The sequence below is a fragment of the Cnephaeus nilssonii genome, assembly GCF_951640355.1.
Source record: "Cnephaeus nilssonii genome assembly, chromosome: 15".
NCBI classification, from domain to species: domain Eukaryota; kingdom Metazoa; phylum Chordata; class Mammalia; order Chiroptera; family Vespertilionidae; genus Cnephaeus; species Cnephaeus nilssonii.
This window is the reverse complement of record NC_137086.1, coordinates 53577059-53597494: the sequence shown is the minus strand read 5'-3', so window position 1 is coordinate 53597494 and position 20436 is coordinate 53577059. Positions and strand designations below refer to the sequence as shown.

The window sequence follows — 20436 nt, the reverse complement described above, 5'->3', positions numbered from 1 at the left end:
CTCAAGAGCAGAGGAAGCCCAAGAGGCCTGGGGTAGAGGCGGGAGGGGTCACTCGGGCGGCCCTGGCCTGGCCTCAGTTTCTCTCCCGTAGCTCAGAGAGACGGGGTCAGATGTGAAGGCTCAGAGCCCCCTGGTTGGAGGAAGCCAGGAGTCCAGGCCCATGGGAGTGAGAGCGGGAGGCAAAGGCAGCAGGAACAGGCATCAGGTAGGGAGGGAGGAAAGGAAGGGGAGGGGGGCAAGCAGGAGAGTCGCTGCTGGGAAAAGGTGGGGTCAAAGCACCTGAAGGGCCCTCCAGGACAAAGGCAAACACTGAGGTCACCCCTGCCCCACACGGCCCTGGCCCCACGTCCCCGCCCGCAGCTATAAGGCCCCACCTCAGGCAGAGTGTCCAGGCTGGGGAGGTGCCATGGCCAAGTCTCGCCTGCTGCTGTGGCTGCTGCTGCTGCCCACACTGTGGGGCCCAGGTGCTGGTGAGTCTCCCAGCTTCTCTCACCTTCCCCCCTCCACCCCGCCGCCGGGGCCAGGGGTTGAGGGGCTTCAAGGCCATCTTCACCGCTGACTGAGCTCCGGCTCTGGGCCAGGCGTTTCCCTCGTCTGGGTGTTATCCTCATTGCAAAGATGGGGAAGCTGAGGCTCAGAGGGGCCCCAGGGCCTGTCCGACGTCACATCTGCTGGGCTCTAGGCTGGTGGAACCCAGAGCTGCCTGACTCCAGCGTGTTTAATGGCCAAGTGTCACCAATAAAACTGGGCTTGGAGGTTGGCGAGGTTAGGGTGCCATGTGTGGCTTGGATCCCAAGGTTGCTCTGGCCCCAAACAGAAGCTGCAGGGGCCACCTCCTCCCTGGCCTGTGCCCGGGGCCCCGAGTTTTGGTGCCAAAGCCTGGAGCAAGCACTGCAGTGCCGAGCACTGGGGCACTGCCTGCAGGAGGTCTGGGGGCATGCGGAGCCCGTGAGTACCACCCAAGGGCGCACGGGGCTGGCGATCTGGAGGGAGGGTGCTGGGTAGACTCTGGATAAGTTTGGGGGATTGGTGCCCCCATAGGGGGTGGGTTAGGGAGGGATGGGATGGGATGGAATGGGATGGGATGGGGTGGATGAATGGGGTGGATGAATGGGGTGGAATTCGATGGTGGGTAGTTGCCTGTCATCCTCTGCCTGAAAGAGCCTCACCTACTTGAGCTGGGGGCATGCCCCTCACTCATGTCCCCACCTTGGGGTCCCCGTCCCCAGGATGACCTGTGCCAGGAATGCAGTGACATCGTCCTCATCCTCACCAAGATGACCAAGGAGGCCATTTTCCAGGTGATAAGGCCCAGACCCTGGATGAAGGTTGGGGGCCAATTGGTGGGGACAGGGCAGGAAGAAGAGGTTCGCCTCTTAGAGGGTGAGCCCTGCCGGCCAGGAGAGGGCTCTGGGAGGAGCTCACCAGAGGTGGTTGTTCCTGGGGGGGAAGGGCCGACTACTGAACTCCTCGCACGCGCCACCTCCGGTGCCTGCGGAGAGGGAGGCCAGCCTGCCGTGGCGCCTGCGTGCAGAGGCCGGCCGCGGGGAGGCCGGCTGACGGTCCCCTCTCTCCCCTGTGGCTCCCGCCTGCTCCCAGGACACGATGCGGAAGTTCCTGGAGCAGGAGTGCGATGTCCTGCCCTTGAAGCTGCTGGTGCCCAAGTGCCGCCAAGTGCTCGACACCTACTTCCCGCTGGTCTTCGACTACTTCCAGAGCCAGATCGTGAGGGCTGCCCCCCCCCGCCCCCCGCCGCCCACCCGCCCAGAGATCCCACACAACACCCCACCCGCCACACACACCCCACCCGCCACACACATACACAGGCCTGCCCACCTGGCCTACACACAGCACCCCACCCACCACACACACCCCCCACCCACCACACACAGACCCTGCCCATCCGCCCAGAGATGCCCACACAGGACCCCACCCACCACACACACCACACAGACCTGCCCACCCGCCCAGGAAACACAGTGCCCCTCAGCCAGGTGCCCAGCTCACTGTCCCGTCTGCTCAGCTGTACGCAGAGGGCTCACACATTTACAAACACCACACACACCCTCATGCCCTCACACAAACACAGGCCCAGTCACACACTCACACACACACTCAATCTCACACAAAACCCACCCGTTACACACTCACACATACAAACACACTCACGCACATACACTCATTCATTCTCGCAAACATAGATGCTCACGCTCATTCACACACATTCCCAGGCACCTGCCCCGAAGTTCCCACATGGCCCCATCTCCACCTTATGTCGCCCCGCACCACCGCAGAGCTCTAACCCTAACCCCAGCCAGCCTGCTCCCCCTCCCCTGCTCCAGGCCCAAAGACAGTGGCCCTAGTCCCTGAGGCTAGAGCCAGCCTGGCAGGAATGGGTTCCCTGCCCCACCTTAACCACTCGCCCTCCGTTGTTCCCTAGAACCCCAGGGCCATCTGCAAGCACTTGGGCTTGTGCAGACCGGGGCGTCCAGAGCCAGGGCAGGAGCCAGAGCTGCCGGACCCCCTGCTGGCCGCACTGGTCCTCCCGGCGGCGCTGCCGGGGGCCCTCCAGGCACTGCCGCAGACGCAGGTGAGGACGGCCCGCCCTGGTGACCCCTAACACCAGATAGGTGGCCATCCAGGGAGCTGGGGCACAGCCAGGCCTGTGAGCCCTTGGGCTCTGGGTGGGGGCAGAACGGGAGGGAAATGAGCAGCTCAGGCAGCGCCTGAGGCAGGAGGGGTAGAAAAAGAGGATGCCTGAAGGGTGCCTTCTCCGATGCCCAACCCAGTGCCCAGCCCAACTTCCACGCCATTCTCTCCGCTAGGATCTCGCTGAGCAGAAGTTCCCCATCCCTCTCCCCATCTGCTGGCTCTGCAGGACTTTGATCAAGCGGGTACAAGCGGTGGTTCCCAAGGTGAGGCCCGCACAGCCCCACCTTCCCCGCCTCCTCACACCCCTCCTCACGCCTCCATCAGGGCCGGGCTGTAAGTCAGGAGGAGAGCCTTTGTGCACCGCCCCCACCCCGGGGGCCCTGGAGCTCAGGCTCAGGCCCAGGAGGTGCCAGGCCCAGAGCTCACTTAACGGATGTTAGGCCCCTCTCCGCGCCAGGCCGGCCCTGGGCAGTGTCATGGCACAGAAAGGGACGGGACCCAGTCTTGTCCTCCCGTAGCCCAGCGCCTGGCGGGGAGGAAACCCCAGAGGTCTCTGTAGAACAGGGGCTTTCGTGTTTCAAAAGGAGAGCTTCCACAGATGGGCCCCCCTCCCTACCTGTGCCAACCGGGAATCTTCCAGACCTGGGGTGGCCACTGCCCGGGCTGTCCTGCCCTGAAATGGGGCCCAAGTGGGGAGAGGCTCTGCCCGCTCCCCCTTCCCAGGTGGCCGCGGGCTCACGGCAGACGAGGTCCCTGCTTTGCCCAGTCTGCGTTGTGGTGGAGAGATTTTTTCAGAAGGTGATAGGCTCGGAGCAGAGAATTAAACAGCTGAGGTGAGCAGTTCTCCACTCGTTGGGTAAGCCCCTGAGCAGACCCCAAGCTACATTCCTCCACTGCTCTCCACAAAGCCTCACCCCAATCCCAAACAGGCTGCTTGCATTTCAGCATTTCCGCTCCAAGATTTCATGCAGGACGGGCAACTGTGGGCAGGTGTCCGGGCAAGGGTCGGGGCAGCTTGCACGTTTCGGATGCAGGCCGGTGAGCGAGGAGGTGGCAAGGGTCAGACTCTGAGCAGGGGACTCTGGGACCAAGGCTCCGGGCTGAGGACGCACCTGCTGGGGCCAGTAGCCCAGCCTGTGTTCGCAGCCGTGGTAGGACCTTCCAGGAGGGGCTGGGCCCACTGCTGTCCACTGCCACCCTCCCAGTCCTCAGAGCGAGGAGTGTGCCAGCGGGTCCATCCTGGGAAAGAGCCTGTAGAAAGTGACTCCCGGGTCACCTCCACACTCGGCTTTCCTTATTGCCATTTACACCGAGTGCCAGGCCGCCCTCTTAGAGACCCAAATCAGGGCCTGGCGACCTCTCTCAGCTGCAGGACTCTAGAACCTAGGAGACCCGTTTGGGAAACCCAGGTCTGCTGGCCACCAGCTGGGTTGTTCTGGCTGTGGGTGGCTGGCGGGGTGGGTGGGTCCCCAGGGTCAAGTGAAGGGCAGCTCGGATTGACCAGTCCAGCCAAAAAAATATTTAAAGAGGGAGGTGATGGGCAGCGATGCGAGAACGAGGGTTAGGCTGGCTGGTCAGGGAGTCTCTGAAGAGGTGGCCATTAAGCTGAGGCCTAGAGGTCAACAGGCCTGAGAACAAAGGGTCTCAATCAGGCACGGTATGGCAAGCTTGAGGGGAGCCAGTGTGGCTCCAGTGGGCAGGCGGGGGGAGTGGTCGAAGAAGGGAGCAGAGGGGTAGGCACAGCCGGGCCACGTGGGAAGGTCTAAGCCAGTGGTCGGCAAACTGCGGCTCGCGAGCCACATGCGGCTCTTTGGCCCCTTGAGTGTGGCTCTTCCACAAAATACCACGGCCTGGGCGAGTCTATTTTGAAGAGGTGGCGTTAGAAGAAGTTTAAGTTTAAAAAATGTGGCTCTCAAAAGAAATTTCAATCGTTGTACTGTTGATATTTGGCTCTGTTGACTAAGGAGTTTGCCGACCACTGGTCTAAGCCAAGTTAAGAAACACTGGATTTCACTCTGCATGCAATTTACAGCCGGTGAGGGCCTTCAAGCAGGGGATGCTATGACCGGATTTATACTCTAGGAAGACCACTCTCCTGCTCCTTGAAGCATGCATTGGGCAGATGAGAGGCAAGGATGAAAGCAAAGAAAATAATTCGATTACTGCAGAAAGGGAAATGAGAGAAGATGGAACTAGGAGGGCAGACTGAGGCTATGTTTGGGAGGTCGGCTCAGCGGGACTTGGTGATGAACGGGACTTGGTGAGTGAGGACAGAAGAGGAACCAATGATGACTCAGTGGACTTTGGCTTGAGCAACCAGGTCGTAGGCCACCAGCTGAGATGGAGAAACTTGAGAAGAAACTTGGGCAGAAAAATAAGTCCTTTTCTGCCCATGTTAAGTTCGAGATGCCTGTGTGGCATGCAAGAGGGTATTTCAAGCAAGCAGCCGAGTACCCAAGCTTTAGGCCAGTGGTCGGCAAACCGCGGCTCGCGAGCCACATGCGGCTCTTTGGCCCCTTGAGTGTGGCTCTTCCACAAAATACTATGGCCTGGGCGAGTCTATTTTGAAGAAGTGGCGTTAGAAGAAGTTTAAGTTTAAAAAATTTGGCTCTCAAAAGAAATTTCAATCGTTGTACTGTTGATATTTGGCTCTGTTGACTAATGAGTTTGCCGACTGCTGCTTTAGGCAAAGGGTCGGGTCAGAGACATCAAGCTGAGGGCCGCTGACTATAGACGAGAGTCACATCCAAGGGAACGAGGTGGCTCATCCAGGGACAGAGTGGAGGAGGAGTCTCAGTCAAGCAAAGGCAAATGCCAGCAAAAGAGCCTGAGGAGGGACAGTCAGTGAAGTGGTGGGGAGGAGGGCAGGTTAAGGCGGGGGCGGGGGGGGGGGGTGGGGGAGAAGGGGAAGGACTATGGTGTGATGTCATGGAAGCCAAAAGAAGAAGGCATTTGGAGAAGGAAGGAGTGGTCACCTGGGCTGAAAAGCTGCTGGGAGAGCAAGACAAGACGTGGCCAGGGGATTGGCCACAGAAGTTGCTGTGACCTTGAGAGCTGTTTTGGAGGAGTGGGGGGGACAGAAGCCCGAGTGGAGTGGGCTCCAGGAGAACGGAGGGAAAGATGTGGAGCAGCCAGTAGGGACAACTCTTCAAGGCGTCTTTCTGGGAAGGGGAGCAGAGATGGGTGAGGCTTTCTAATGCCGGAGGCTACGTTAGCATGCTCACATGCCAATGAGACCCATCAGTGGGCAGGTGGGAGACGTCATGAGGAAGGAGAGAGGACAGTGCAGGGTGTGGTGAAGGGGGGGAAAGTGCAGCCCCGCGCACAAGTGGATGGGCCGGCCTTTGACAGGACGGGATCGTCGGGAGGCCAAGTGTGGGCTCCCATGCAAGCAGACGGGTGCATGTGGTGACATGTACGCATTTGGAAGGTATGACACCCATACACTTCCCTGTGCCTACTCCCAGCAGGGGCTGCCCCAGGAGCAGGGCCGAGACCCACTTGTGGCGTGCAGGTCCTTTACCTGTAAAGTTCACATGCACTGGTCGAGTGAATGAAGGAGTGAGGCACGAGCCAGCGTTCTCGCGGCCTCCGCCCAGCCCCTCGGCTCAGACCTTGTGTTTGAAATTGGGATCGGTGGGGAACTCCTGGCTTTCCCCGGGGCTCCTGCAACCTGGGACATCCTGGCTCCAGGAGCCACAGAGTACTCCATCCTGTGGGTCAGGAGGGAGAAGGCACAGGTGTGGGCCACCTCCCCTCCAGCTGCCGTGTGACCTTGGTGGCGCCCACACCTCTGGGCTGGCTGTGACCCTTTCAGCAATTTCAGTCGTTAGTCAGAGCTGGGTCCACGGCCCGGTAACTGTGTTCACCCACTGACTCTGGGCAAGTCCCCTGGACGCTGCGATGCTCAGCGTCCTAATCTGTAAACAGCGTAATAGCTCCCCGAAGGGAACAAGGGAATGTCTACAAGGTGCCCAGCGGGTCCCAGCATGGAGTAGATCTTGCAAGAGAAGGTTCCACCCCACCCTCTCTCGGCCCCACCCCAGGGTGTACTGGCCCCAGCTGTGGCTCAGGTGTGCCACGTGGTACCCCTGGTGGCGGGCGGCATCTGCCAGTGCCTGGCCGAGCGCTACACTGTCATCCTGTTGGACGTGCTGCTGGGCCGCGTGCTGCCCCAGGTGGTCTGCGGCCTTGCCCTCCGGTGCTCCAGCGAGGATGGCGCTGGCCCAGGTGAGCCTGCTGCCCCAGCCCTGCCACTGCCCTCTCTCATCCCCCTCCCCCAGCCCTGCACGACCCCTCCCTCTCTGCCCCCCCCTCCCCCGCACTGCCCCAGAGAGGACAGGAACTGAACACCTCTGCGGGGCGCCTTTGACTGTTTCCTGTCCAGGTCTCACACCCCTGGAGTTCCTGCCGGGAGAATGGCTACAGCAAGACCCCAAGTGCCGCTTCTGCGAGTTCGTGACCAACCAGGCAGGGAACAGCAGCGAGCAGGCCGTGCCTCAGGCAATGCGCCAGGCCTGCCTCCGCTTCTGGCTGGACAGGCAGAAGGTGCGGGGCAGGCAACGGGGACTCGGGCCAGGGCCTGCCCGAGGGAGGGGGCTGAGCCAGCAAAGGCTTCCCAGCGAGAGATGCACAGAGTGGGCCAGACCCCGGCGGTTGAGGAGCTCAGAGAGGACAGGCTGTGGGCCGAACAATGATGGGACTGTAATAGGGCGAAGCCTGCTGTGGTCAGGAATGGCCTCAGACCAAAGGAGTGGCTCAGAGGACCAGCAGGCCTCCCCCGTGGATGAAGTGTGAGGCCGGTCATCCATCAGCAGATGAGTAACGCCAGGGCCAGCTGGAGCAGGAGGGGCCCTGGCCTTCTCTCCACCATCCTCCTGTCCCAGCCCCATCCCTCCTCCCAGTGTGACTCCCTGGGGACAAACCCACCTACAAAAGGAGACATCCCACCCTGGCCGGTTTTCTCAGTGGTTAGGCCCTCGGACTGAAGGGTCACAGGTTCAATTCCTGGTCAAGGGCAGGTACCTGGGTTGCAGGTTCCATCCCAGGCCCTGGTCAGGGCATGTGCAGGAGGCAACCAATCAATGTGTCTCTCTCGCATCGATGATTTTCTCTCTCTCCCTTCCTCCCTCCCTTCCACTCTCTCTAAAAATCAATGGGAAAAATATCCTTAGATGAGGATAAAAAATTTAAAAAAGGAGAAAGGAGAGGTCCCAGAGTTGCAGTGCTGGGTCGATGACAGTAAACTCCCTTCATGAGTAAGCTACGTCCCAGGAGGCGGCTCGGCCCCTGCTCTCCTGGTCGGTAACCTTCAGGGCCCCCGCTACACGCCACATCGCGTCTCTAGGGCCAGAGGAGCGGGAAGGGTTCCTCGAGAACTGAAATCTTGGGGGAGGGAATGGTGGTGGCTAGGATTCTGACCCTCTGCCTGGGTTTCCCCCACGGAAACCTAATCTCAGCCCCTGCCAGCTGCTTGGGGGTCTGATGCCTGGGCCTCCATGGGGTCAGAGGGAGCCCTGGAGTGACCCAGATAAATGGAGAGGCCAGACGGCAAGGCAGGAGCGCCCGCAGGACCTGGGCCCACCCACACCGTGTCTTTCTCCTTCCTCAGTGTGAGCAGTTTGTGGAACAGCACTCGGTGCAGCTGCAGAGCCTGATGTCCAGGGGCTGGGATGCCCGCACCACCTGCCAGGTGTGCCCTCCCCTCCCAGGTGGTCCTAGGGCTTTCCTCAGCTCCCAGAGCCCCCCACCGTCTCTGGCCCATGGTCCTCAGAGACCCTACACCCTGGGTCCAGAGCAGCCACCCCCTGCCCCTTTTAATTATAGAAAAGGCAGGCTCAGAGGGTTCAAAAAAGAGCCACGAAAGAATGAAAAAAAGGAGGAGTCTGAGAAGGGAGGGGGCAGCTTAAAGGAGCAGGAGTGTGGTTTGACATGCATTATGGGATGGGGTGTTCGTGGAGCCGTGTGTGTTTTGTGGGGGGTGGAAAGTGTCCTGGGACAAGCATCATCCCACTTCCTCTGGCTCTAAAGCCCCAAGGCCCCCCGTGGCTCAGAAGTGGCCTGAGAGGTCACACGAAGAGCACCCCGGGGGCAGGTGGAGGGAGAGCCACCGCTTCGGAAGGAGCCTCGGTCCCCCTCAGAGCTGGGAATAGGGGATGGGGTGCGAGGACTGAGGCCCAGTGCTGTCCCTGCGCAGGCCCTGGGGGTGTGTGCGGCCAAGCTCAGTCCTCTCCAGTGTGTCCCGGATCCCCTCTTCTGACGAGAACGAGAACTCAAAGCTGTGCCAGGTGAGTCCAGGCCCCACCTCGGGGAGGGAGAGGGATGGGTCCTGCACCCACCAGGAGGGGGCTCTGCTCCCCCTCCTCACAGGCCACAGCTCTTGCAAGGCTCCTGAGGGCCCCCCACAGCTCAGCCTGGGCTCCCTGGTCTTCAGGGTTTGGTGCATTCAGACCAAGGCTGACCTCTCCTGACACGGAGGGGACGTCAGACTTTGCTGCCCAAACATGTTGACAGGAAGTCCACCGTCACGGGCCCTCCCTCCCGAGACCCCTTTCCCTCTCTCTGACGTCATCGTCTAAGTCAGAGGTGGCACCCCCTTAGGATGGACGGGTGGGTCACATGCACCTCTGTGACCAGGGGCCTCGGGCAGGAAAGTGGCCCTGGGAGGGACAGACACAACAGTGGACTTGAAGTCCCCTGAGAGCAAACTTGGTCCACTTTACAATTCTGCTCAGAGCCAGCCCCTAACACAGCGGCCACTTATTCATACCTTCACTCACTCTCTGAAAATGCAGTGTGTCCTGGAGCCAGGCCCCTTTCGGGGGCAAGGGCTGGAAGTGTATGCAAAGCAGGGAGCCCCTGGCCCTCCTGGAGCTCACTCCCCGGTCTACTCTTCCATCTGAGGGGGAAGCCCTGCTCCTCACACCTTCTCCAACCAAAGCCCCACAGGGAGGCGGTGGGAGAACATGGGGAGGAGATGTCTGCCCCGACGCAGACCTACCCCACAGGGACCGGGTTAGTGACAGCAGCGGGACCCGGGCCAACTATGGCCGCCGCCTTTCCCCAGCGCCCAGGTCTCCCCGCACCGGGAGGATCTGGGCCAACCATTCCTGCTGAAACAGGAAGAGCAGTGTGTTGGGACAGGAGGCCTCAGCTCTGGTCCCAACTCTACCATCAGCCGGCCACAGGTCCCCAGCAAGGATACGCTGGCCCTCATTCTCCTCCACTAGGGGGAGCCATCAGGTGTCTCCAGGACCCTAGGGCCCCCCTCAAGCCCCCCCTCACTAAAGAGAAGCCTTCACTCCCACGCCCACCTCCTTTCCTCAAAAGGACTTTAAGCTGGTGGACCACGAGCCTGCAGCCTGTACCCTCAGTCCTGTGTCGGTCTTGCCCACCCTCTCTGGGTGGGAGGCACGGCCAGGGAGCGTCTTCGGAGGATGAGGGGCTCCAGTCCAGTCCAGACCAGCCTTCCCACGCCACCGCCACCGAGCCAGCCCAGGTCCCACGGATCCCGCGGGGCTGGGCCGAGGTGAATGCGCCAGCTGCACGGCCCCTCCCCAGCTCCAGAGGACAGCGGGATAGAAGCTGGGCCCCGCCCACCCCCATCTCTACGTATGCACGACACTAGCTTTTTCAATTATTTTGCTAACACTTTCACAGAATTAAAAATTCAGAAGAATAAAAATGGGAACATAAAGTGCCATAACAGATAGACATGAAATCTTCAAGCTTTTTTTTTTTTTTTAAATCAGGTCATCTCTAGCATGGTCAAGGACTCAAGCATGATGGGAAGGTGACTGGGCAAACCTTCATAGCTGAGATGTTCTGCTGCTTAAGATGTAAAAGGGGTTTTCTTTTTTTTATCTTTTTGTAAGGCGAACTGGCAACTGTTATTTGAAATTCCAGGTTGATTCGATTTCTGCTATGATTTCGCTCCTCCAAGCTCAGCTGTGGTGTGCATGCTAAGGATCGGTTCCTATGTAATGCAATGCCTGTAACCAAGCTCAAAAGGTTGATGGGCAACCTTTTGAGCTTGGTGTGTCAAACTTCGCCAAAAAAACTGAGCATAACTCAGGTAGTGTGTCACTTTGAGGGAAAAACATTATTTCGTGATATTTATAGTTTAAATAACATAAATGTTTCATCCTCGGCATGCGGCCACCTCAGCGGCCGCGTGTCATCAGAAATGGCACTGACACGCGTGTCAGAGGTTCGCCATCACTGCCTGTAACAATGCTAACCCCACCCTTTCTCCTTGTACTAAAAAGAAAAAGACACTGTCCTTTAAGATGCCGCGGAAGCCACGGCCTCACTCCCTTCCTTGATGAAGCTGATGCCATATCAGTCTCCCTCTTATCACTACTTCCAGCCCGGCCCCTCTGACCTCCTCTCTCCCAGAGTCCACTCACTGTGGTGAGATGAGGTCTTAGGGCACCAAAAATTCAAAATATACAAGAAAACAAATGAGTAGCCCTGGCTGGATTGGCTCAGTGGATAGAGCATCGGCCTGTGGACTGAAGGGTCTTGGGTTCAATTCCAGTCAAGGGCACATGCCCGGGTTGCAGGCTCGATCCCCAGTAGGGGGTTGCTGGAGGCAGCCAATCAATGATTCTCTCTCATCATTGATGTTCCTATCTCTCCCTCTCCCTTCCTCTCTGAAATAAAAATATATTTTAAAAAATGTAAAACAAATAAGTAGGCCTTTAGCACTAAAGACCCAAATGCCTGGAAGTGTCCATTTATTTACAAAATAATTTTTGTCATTGTATTTTCTATTATAAAAGAAATACATGTTTGTTGTAGAAAATTCAGAAACCGCAGAGCAAACACGAGCGGAACTCACCCACAATCCCCCGTCCCAGGAGCGTACTAGAGCAGGATGTGTACTTGTCAATGCATTCCCACACCCCTCCGCCACGCAAGCACCGAGGCGGGCCTTCTGGACACACACGTCCTCCGCCCCTGCACTTAACCTTTTAAGTAGACTTTTGTAAATCGATAGCACACTGTTGTCTTGAAAGCCATTCTGTCGATGGCAAGACCAAGGTCCCTTAAAGAAGAGTGCTGGGGATAGTTTTGAAAGCTTGGTTGGGAAGATGAACCCAACCCTGAAGGAGGGAGGCATTCATAGGTGACCACCCAGCCAGCAAGGCCGGGCAAAAGGCCCAGGAGGAGGTAGGGCCAGGAGCAGAGGGGCCCTTTCACTTTCGGGGTGCGGTGTGAGAGAACTCAGTTCCTTGGAGAAGCCTGGCTCCAACACATGAGAGAGAGTGAAGAGACGGCCTTAGGAGGGGCCTAGGCGACACACCTGAGGCCCTCCCCAGAGGGTGCCCCCGAGTGACAGGAAGGCAGCCACACCCAGGCCCAAGAGGCTGTCAGAATCGGCTCTGAACAAAATGGTGGGCCCACAAGGACACATGACTGGGGACAAGGCGCTGACAATTCGCAGACCTTGAGGGGAGCAGAAGTCAGACATGTGAAGCCAATTCGGGCACAAGAAGGTGGAGATCGGACCAGATGAGTGATAACTGGATGGAGACCCACAGACAAGGTGTGTCACGGGCTCCTCTCCCCACAGCAGGGCAATCTGTACATCACTCCCAGGAGAGGAAAGGAGGATTCAGTAGGGGCTGAACATCTATACTAATAAAAGCCTAGGTGGCCCTCACGCCCTCGCGTCATCACAAGATGGCTGCCCCACATTGTCACAAGGTGGCCACCACAAGATGGCCACCCCCACGTTGTCACAAGATAGCCAGCAGGGGAGGGCAGTTGGCGGCCATTGGGCTGGCAGGGGAGGGCAGTTGGGGGCCATCGGGCTGGCAGGGGAGGGCAGTTGGGGGCAATCAGGCCAGCAGGGGAGCAGTTAGGCATTGATCAGGCTGACAGGGGAGCAGTTAGGAGGCGATCAGGCTGGCAGGCAGAAGCGGTTAGGGGCAAAGGACAATCAGGCAGGCAGGCAGGCAGGCGAGTGGTTAGGAGCCAGCAGTCCCGGGTTGTGAGAGGGATGTCCAAGGAGTCCCAGATTGAAGAGGGTGCAAGCTGGGCTGAGGGACACACACCCCCCATTGCACAAATTTCATGCACCAGGGCTCTAGTTAAACAATAAGAGGCTGAGTTATTTTCAAATGGAAATAGGAAGCTTAAGGGCTTAGGAGCCAAAATTAACTAGTTCAGTTACAGAGAAATAAAGACAGTAGCATTTATGTCCCCTGGTTAATGACTGAGGTTTAAAATCCACAACACAATCATGGTAACATTACAGATCATTCCAAACTTTTCTCTGCACATACACAAAAATAGGTAAACGGATTTTTTAAAAATGGGAACATCCTATGTATGCTGCTTTATAAACAGCTCTGTTCATTTAAAAATACCTGTCCAGCCCTGGCCAGTGTTCCCCAGTGGTTAGAATGTCAGCCTGGGAATGGAAGAGTCACGGGTTCGATTCCCAGTCAATGGATCATACCAGGGTTGTGATTCACTCCCCGCCCCCAGTTGGTACACATGCAAGAGGCATCCAATCGATGTGTCTCTCTCACATCAATGTGTTTCTCTCTCTCTCTCTCCCTGCCCCTCTCCTTTCTACTCTCTCTGAAAAGCAATGAAAAAAATATCCTCAGGTGAGGATTAACACATAATAATAATAATAATAATAATAATAATAATAGTAATAGTAATAAATAAAAATAACCTGTCCAGCCCTGGCTTGGTGGCTCAGTTGGTTGGAATGTCATCCCATACACCAAAAGGTTGTGAGTTTGATTCCTGGTCAGGGCACATACCTAGGTTGCAGGTTCAATCCTCAGTTGAGGCATGTAGGGGAGGCAACCAATCGATGTTTCTCTTTCACATAGATGTCTCTCTCTCTCTCTCTCTCTCTCTCTCTCTCTCTCTCTCTCTCAAATCAATAAACATATCCTTGGGTGAGGATTTTAAAAAAGCTTATGTTATTTAAAAATAATAATAAAAATAACCCTTCCAGGTCAATATAGATATCCATAATCATAGCTAATTGGCTCATGATATAAACTGTTTTTTTCTTGATACAAACTTCCATTTTCAAACAACTATTATCAATTACCAATATCTGATCGATTCCAACACATGAAATCTGGGGACAAAAACTATGCACATCTTTACTTTCCATATGGGCTGTTTTACCAAACTGCCCCTCTGTGTGCACCACACCATCTTCTCTACCAACAGCAAGCAAGGGCCTCTTCTCTATTCTCACCAACCTGAGTATTAGCAGCTTTCGAATCTTTGCTAGTCTACAATACAAACATGACCCCTCAGGTTGTTCTAATTTTCATTTATTTGTTTACTAAGTAAACATTTTTTACACTTATTGGCCATTTATGTTTCCTCTTTTATGAAATGCGTGTGTGGGTGTCTTGCCCGATTTTCCATTGGAGCGTTTTCATTGTTTTACCAGTAAAAATATACTGAGTGTGCCCTAGCTGGTTTGAGCATCAGCCTGCAGACTGAAGGGTCCCAGATTTGATTCCAGTCAAGGGCACATGCCTGGGTTGCGGGCTTGATCCCCATTGAGGGACATGCAGAAGGCAGCCAATCAATGATTCTCTCTCATCATTGATGTTTCTACCTCCTTTCCCTCTCCCTTCCTCTGAAATAAATAAAGATATATATATATATATATATATATATATATATATATATATATATATATATATATATATAGTGTATTCATTCATTTAATGTGTCCTATAACAGGCGTCCTCAAACTACGGCCCGCGGGCCACATGCGGGTGTTTTTGCCGTTTTGTTTTTTTACTTCAAAATAAGATATGTGCAGTGTACATAGGAATTTGTTCATAGTTTTTTTAAACTATAGTCCGGCCCTCCAACGGTCTGAAGGACAGTGAACTGGCCCCCTGTTTAAAAAGTTTGAGGACCCCTGTCCTATAGGCTGCAAATTTTCCCCTCTCATATGTCTTTTAAATTTAGTATAGGTTTCCCCATATGAATCTTTTGCTTTGTGACTTCTGACTAAGAAAGCAGGGATCTCACTTCCTTCGCATCTGTGGTTCGGACTGGCCAGAGCCTGAGGTCTCCAGGAGGAAGCAGATGCTGGGATCACAGCTGTGAGGACATGCGAGCCAGGCCTCTGGCTCGGACAGCAGTGATGGAAGCAAGTCATATGTCATCCACGGAGGACCTCAAGCTACTGCATACAGGATGTGATCGTCAGCTCTGAGCTCGGCAACATCTTGGGAGAGTGTAGAGACAAAATCATTTGTGCAAAAGAAGGAGACAGAGAACACAGGCTTAGCATGACACCATTTGCTCAATGAGCATTCGTGACTGACCCGCCGGTGCCACGCATTTCCCTAGGGCTGGGCATGAAAGAAACAGTTCCAGTCTGTCCTTTTGGAACTGAGAGTCTGATTAGGGAGACAGTCATTAATCATAGACTCACATAAAAAGAAAAATGGAATACTTCAGCGTGATAAGTACCATCAATTAGAAATACACATGGTACCGAGCAGATATGCGAGGTCAGAGAGGTGAACGAGCAGGAGTTAAAAGGGAGAGAGAGAGAGCATCCCTAGCAGAGGCAGAGAGGGCATAAAGGCCTGCGTCCTGTGAACATCTGAGCAATAGGTCAGTGAGCCTGGGGTGGAGGACGAGGAGAAACTCCTGGGAGGGGAGGCTTGAGAGACTAAGGGTTCCAGTCTTTATCCTACCAAAGTAGTGTCTTCAGCGGGAGATCAGGGAGTGGAGAGTGTCTTGGTTAGATTTGTGTTTTAAAAGATTACTCTGGCTAAAGTGAATGAACTGGAGGGAGGGGACAAGGGAATGTGGGGCTACCTGTTAGGAAACCATTGTAAATGGAAACTGGCAACAGCTTAGACTAGAATGACAGTGGCAGGGGGCCTGTGCAGAGGTCACGTGGATTTTGGAGAATGACTTCCGACAACCATAAACTCAGTCACATGGTGACTCCAACTGACGCTGTTGCCCGAGCTGTAGCACCTTGACTACAGAGGCCTGGCACGTGGCACGCAGCTAAAGCCTTTTTTCCCTGACAATTTATAAAGATCAGCAGAAGTAGTTTGTGTCTACCTGGCAGGGCCAGCAGTATTCCTTCATAGTGTTGCTGCAGGACAATGTGAATTCTCCCATTCTCTACCATAATACGGTCCACGGACATCTTGATCGTCTTGACGACCCACAAAATATCACACTAGTCTACTACATTGATGACATGATGATGATTGGATCTGATGTGCAGGGAGTACCAAGTACTTTAGATACCTTAGTAAGACATAAGCGAACAAGAGCGTAGGATTTAATCCCAAAACAAGTCAGAGAAGTTCCTGAGGATCAATGGTCTAGAATATATCATAACATCCCCTCCACATTGCAAGACAAGTTACAGGACCCACCATCCGCCACCACCACCTTCCACCTGCCCCGCCTGCTCAGGCAGGTCCAAAAATATAAAAAGGCACAATGTTTACTAGACTTTTTTGGCTTTTGGAAACAACATATTCCACGTTCTCTGAGCATGCTACTCCCACACAACTACAGACTCATAGCTGTAAAGCTGATAGTTTCAAGGGGAGACCAGGACAAGAGAATGCTCCACAGCAAGTTAAGCTGTACAGTGGGTGGCTTAGGCCTTATACTCCAGGAGATCCAATGATATTATGACATGTCCATGGCACACAGGAATGCTGTGTGGAGCCTCTGGCAATAGGACCAACAGGAGAATTCCAGTGCAGAACTCCGGGATTTTGCAGCAAGTCTAGGCCCTCTTCTATAGATACTCATTCTCCTTTGGAGAAACAGTTTCTGGCCAGCTACTGGGTCATGTTAGAGACTGCTCACCTAACCGCGGGACATCAGGTGACCGTGCAGCCTGAGCCTCCCCTCATGAACTGACCGTTGTCTGACTCTAGTCATAATGTTGGGCATGTGCAGCCGCAATCTATCAAGTAGGACTAGCACATCAAGACCAAGCTCAGGAAGGTCCAAGAGGCACAAGCAAGATACTTGAGCAGGTGGCTCACATTCTTTGATACCAGCTCCTGTTGCATTGCCTCCTGGGGGCCCTTTAACACTAGTTGACCAAGGAAGACAAAACTTAGGCCAGCTTTATAGATGGATCTGTACAATATGGAGTGCAACCTGCAAGGGGACAGCTGCAGCCCTTCATCCCCACTCAGAGTGACACTGAAGGACAGTGGTGAAGGAAAGCCATCTAGTGGGCATAACTTCAAGCAGTATATTGGTTGTTCACTATATTTGGAGTGTAAGATGGCCTGAAGTTGCCAATGGTTTGGCTGATGGTCCGGGGTTCAGAAGGAACAGGATTGTAAGACTAGAAAAAAGACTCTATAGATGGACTCCTTGAATGAGTGTATACTGCTCAGGTCAGGGGAAAGGGAAGCCCTGCATAGCCTCTGGCCCCGCCACCACGGCTCATGAGCTCACTGAGCAAGCCCTGGGGGTGGCTGAAGCAAGAGGCTGCTGGCTGACATCCACAGAGCATGCCTCTGGAGTATACACCTAATTATTAAGAGTCTTCTCTGCAGCGGGTGCCTTTGGGTGGACATTCAGATGGAACACAGATATTTCATAGAATATATACATACACCACCACCTGGAAGCAGCTAGCCTAACTGCATGGTGGAACGACTTACTGAAAACTCAGCTACCGTACCATTTGGTGCTTGTTTTACAGGATGCAGTTTATGCTTTGACTCAGAGACCATTCTCTGGTGCTCTCTCCCCCACAGCCAAAATACATGGGTCTAGTGGGTGGATGTTGAAGTGGCTACTCAATTATACTTAACTAGAGGCCCGATACATGAAAATTCATGCAGTGGAGGGGGGAGTCCCTCAGCCCAGCCTGCCCCCTCTCACAGTCTGGGAGCCCTTAGAGGCAGGCAACCCGGCGATCAGGGGAAGGCGACGCCCATCACACCTCTGCTGCTGCCACTGCCGGCAGCGCAAGCCTCAGCTGGCCCTGGTTACCTGAACCTCGGGTGGCCCTGGGTGGCTGGTCAACCGCTATCCGAGGCTTGCCTGCGCCTTGGGCCGGCCTTGGGTGGCTGGGGGGCTGAGGGGACTGGGGGACTCCAGAGGCAGGTGCGCGGAGCGGCCAGGCCAACCTAAGGGCAGGCCCGACCCTGCTGTGCCTGCTGCCCCGGTGGGGCTGAGGGGACTGGGCACTGCCATCTTGTGGCTGTGGGCACCGCCATCTTTGAGGGTGCAGCAGTCAATTAGCATATTCCCTCCTTATTGGCTGTGGGCACCATCTTTGTGATGGTGTGAGGGTCAATTAGCACATTCCCTCTGTATTAGATAGGATAACCTTGTAAATGTATTTTTATTTTTTTTATATATTTTTATTGATTTCAGAGAGGAAGAGGGAGAGATAGAAACATCAATAATGAGAATCATAGATTGGATGCTTCCTGCACGCCCCCTACTAGGGATTGAGCCAGCAACCCAGGCATGTGCCCTGGCCAGGAATTGAACCATGACCTCCTGGTTCCTAGGTCGATGCTCAACCACTGAGCCATGCAGGCCGGGATGTTTTTATTTTTTTATTGATTTTTATTTTTTTTAGAGAGAGAGAGGGAGAGGGAGAGAAACATGAATATGAGAGTGAAACATTGATCAGCTGCCTCCTGCATACACCCAACTGGGGATCTAGCCTGCGACCTGGGCATGTGCCCTGACAGGGAATAGAACTGGCAGCCTTTTGGTGCACGGGATGACACCCAACCAAGCCACATCGGCCAAGGCAACCTTGCAAATTTTTGTTTCCTGTTCCAGCAATTTTAAGCTCTGCCAGTTTAGAGGTCTTATTTCCCAAGGGAGGAGTGCTTCAATCAGAGGACACAACAATGGTTCCATTATATTAGAAGACTAGAGGCCCAGTGCATGAAATGAAATTCGTGCACTGGGTGGGGGGTCCCCTCAGCCTGGCCTGCACCCTCTCATAGTCCAGGACCCCTCAGGGGATGTCTGCCAGCCAGCTTTGGCCCGAGCCTGCTCCTGACCGCCCACCTGCTTGCTGCTCCTTAGCGCTGCTGTGGAGGCAGGAGAGGCTCCCACCACCACCACTGTGCTTGCCAGCCGTGAGCCTGGCTTCTGCTGAGCAGTGCTCCCCCTGTGGGAGTGCACTGACCACCAGGGGGCAACTCCTGCATTGAGTGTCTGGCCCTAGTGGTCAGTGCGCGTCATAGCAACCAGTTCCGCCAGTCATTCTGCAGTTTGGTTGATTTGCATATTAGGCTTTTATTATATAGGATGAGACCACCAACTGGACATTTCAGGCTCCTTATGCTACTGAAACAACGCTGAGGGAGAGGGGGTGTAATCTGCCTGTCAGAATGACTGCTCCTGATCACCAAGGGGAAATTGGTTTCCTCCTACACAATATAGGCAACATGGTCTATGTCCAATAGTAAAGGTTAACGGAAAAACTACAGGGCAGAGGCAGGATGATTACGGAGTCAGGCCCGTAGGGACTTAAGATTTGGATCGCTCTGCAAGTGAAGAGCCTGGAGGTGAGGCTCAGGCTTAGAGCAGAGGAAACATGGAAGGGGTAGTGAAAAAACAGGTCGGTGACAGTGGTAACAGCATTGTGACCAAAACGAGGGCTCTTAAGTAACTTTGCTTCTTTTTTCTGTGCTTGTTATACATACATGGTAATTTGTATATGCTAACCATTTATTCTCTTCTTCCCATTTTTATTTTATAGAAAATTTGTTGGAAGTTAACTTTACAACTCAGTCTCTAGGTAATAGAATATTCAGTGGGACTGACTGGATCTGAGGAATGACCACTATAGCCATCAACAAATACATGACTCCGGGGACTGTGCATCGCACTTTGGAGAAGTCTGAAGCTTGCTCACTTGTAAGAAGGGTAGTTGCTTTTGTTAGGCAGAAATTATGGGGTTTTTTGTTGTCTTTGTATGGAGTTCAATGTGTGTCAGAGGGCATATGGAAGCTGAGTCATCAGAGGTGGACTGTGCCAAGTATCAATTCAGTGCCTCTCAGCTCCAAATCCACCCTTTTTGGCTGCTTTGTGAAGGAGGATTTGAGCCCTGTAGATTTCTCCTTCGGCTGGCACTGAAGCTTTGTCAGGGAGGAGACTGGAGACACTCGAGGAGGAAAGGGCTTTGATGTGCGCACCTGAAAGCAGCATGTGCGTGTGTACTCCAATCCCAGTATAGTTCACAATCCTTGAACTTCTATTTCCCCTGATCAAATTATTAGTTTTTCTCTCCTGATTAGCCCTGGACTATGCCAACCCTAGCTTAGACTAGACATTGGCAAAGAATGAAAATGGAAAACTCAAGAAACACAAAATTGATAGGACTTGGTAACGGATTAGACAAGGAAACTGAGGGTGGAAGGATCATTTTAGCTTACATAACTGGATGAATGGTGGAACCCTTCACCTACATGGAAACCACTGGAAAGGGGCCAAGTATGAGGAGAAAACTCACAAGCTCAGATCTGAACACTGAGTTTGAGTTGACTTTAGGACACCCAAAATATGTCAAATAGGCAGTAGGCTCTAAATTCGAGAATTTAGACAAGTCTGGGATTAAGTTGGGAGTCATAGCCCTTAAAGTGACAAATGGAAGCCACAGGCACAGCTGAAGTGGCCCACAGAAAAAGTAAACGGAGAAGAGGGCCTACCTAACGAGAAATCCGTTTAAAAAAATTTTTTTAAGAATTTTTATTGATTTTTCTTTTAGAGAGAGAGAGGGAGAGGTTTAATTGGCTGCCT

General features: G+C 54.1%; 1 protein-coding gene across 1 annotated transcript; it reads left to right on the top strand.

Moving 5' to 3' along the window:
* Positions 1 to 406: 406 nt before the first annotated feature.
* SFTPB (surfactant protein B) lies at positions 407 to 8911 on the top strand (the record flags this gene model as incomplete). Its single annotated transcript, XM_079792672.1, has 10 exons — positions 407 to 470; positions 818 to 948; positions 1230 to 1301; positions 1600 to 1725; positions 2441 to 2590; positions 2826 to 2915; positions 6699 to 6882; positions 7040 to 7200; positions 8264 to 8344; positions 8849 to 8911. The coding sequence occupies 10 exons, from the start codon at positions 407 to 409 to the stop codon at positions 8909 to 8911; spliced, it is 1122 nt and encodes a 373-aa protein (XP_079648798.1).
* Positions 8912 to 20436: the final 11525 nt, after the last annotated feature.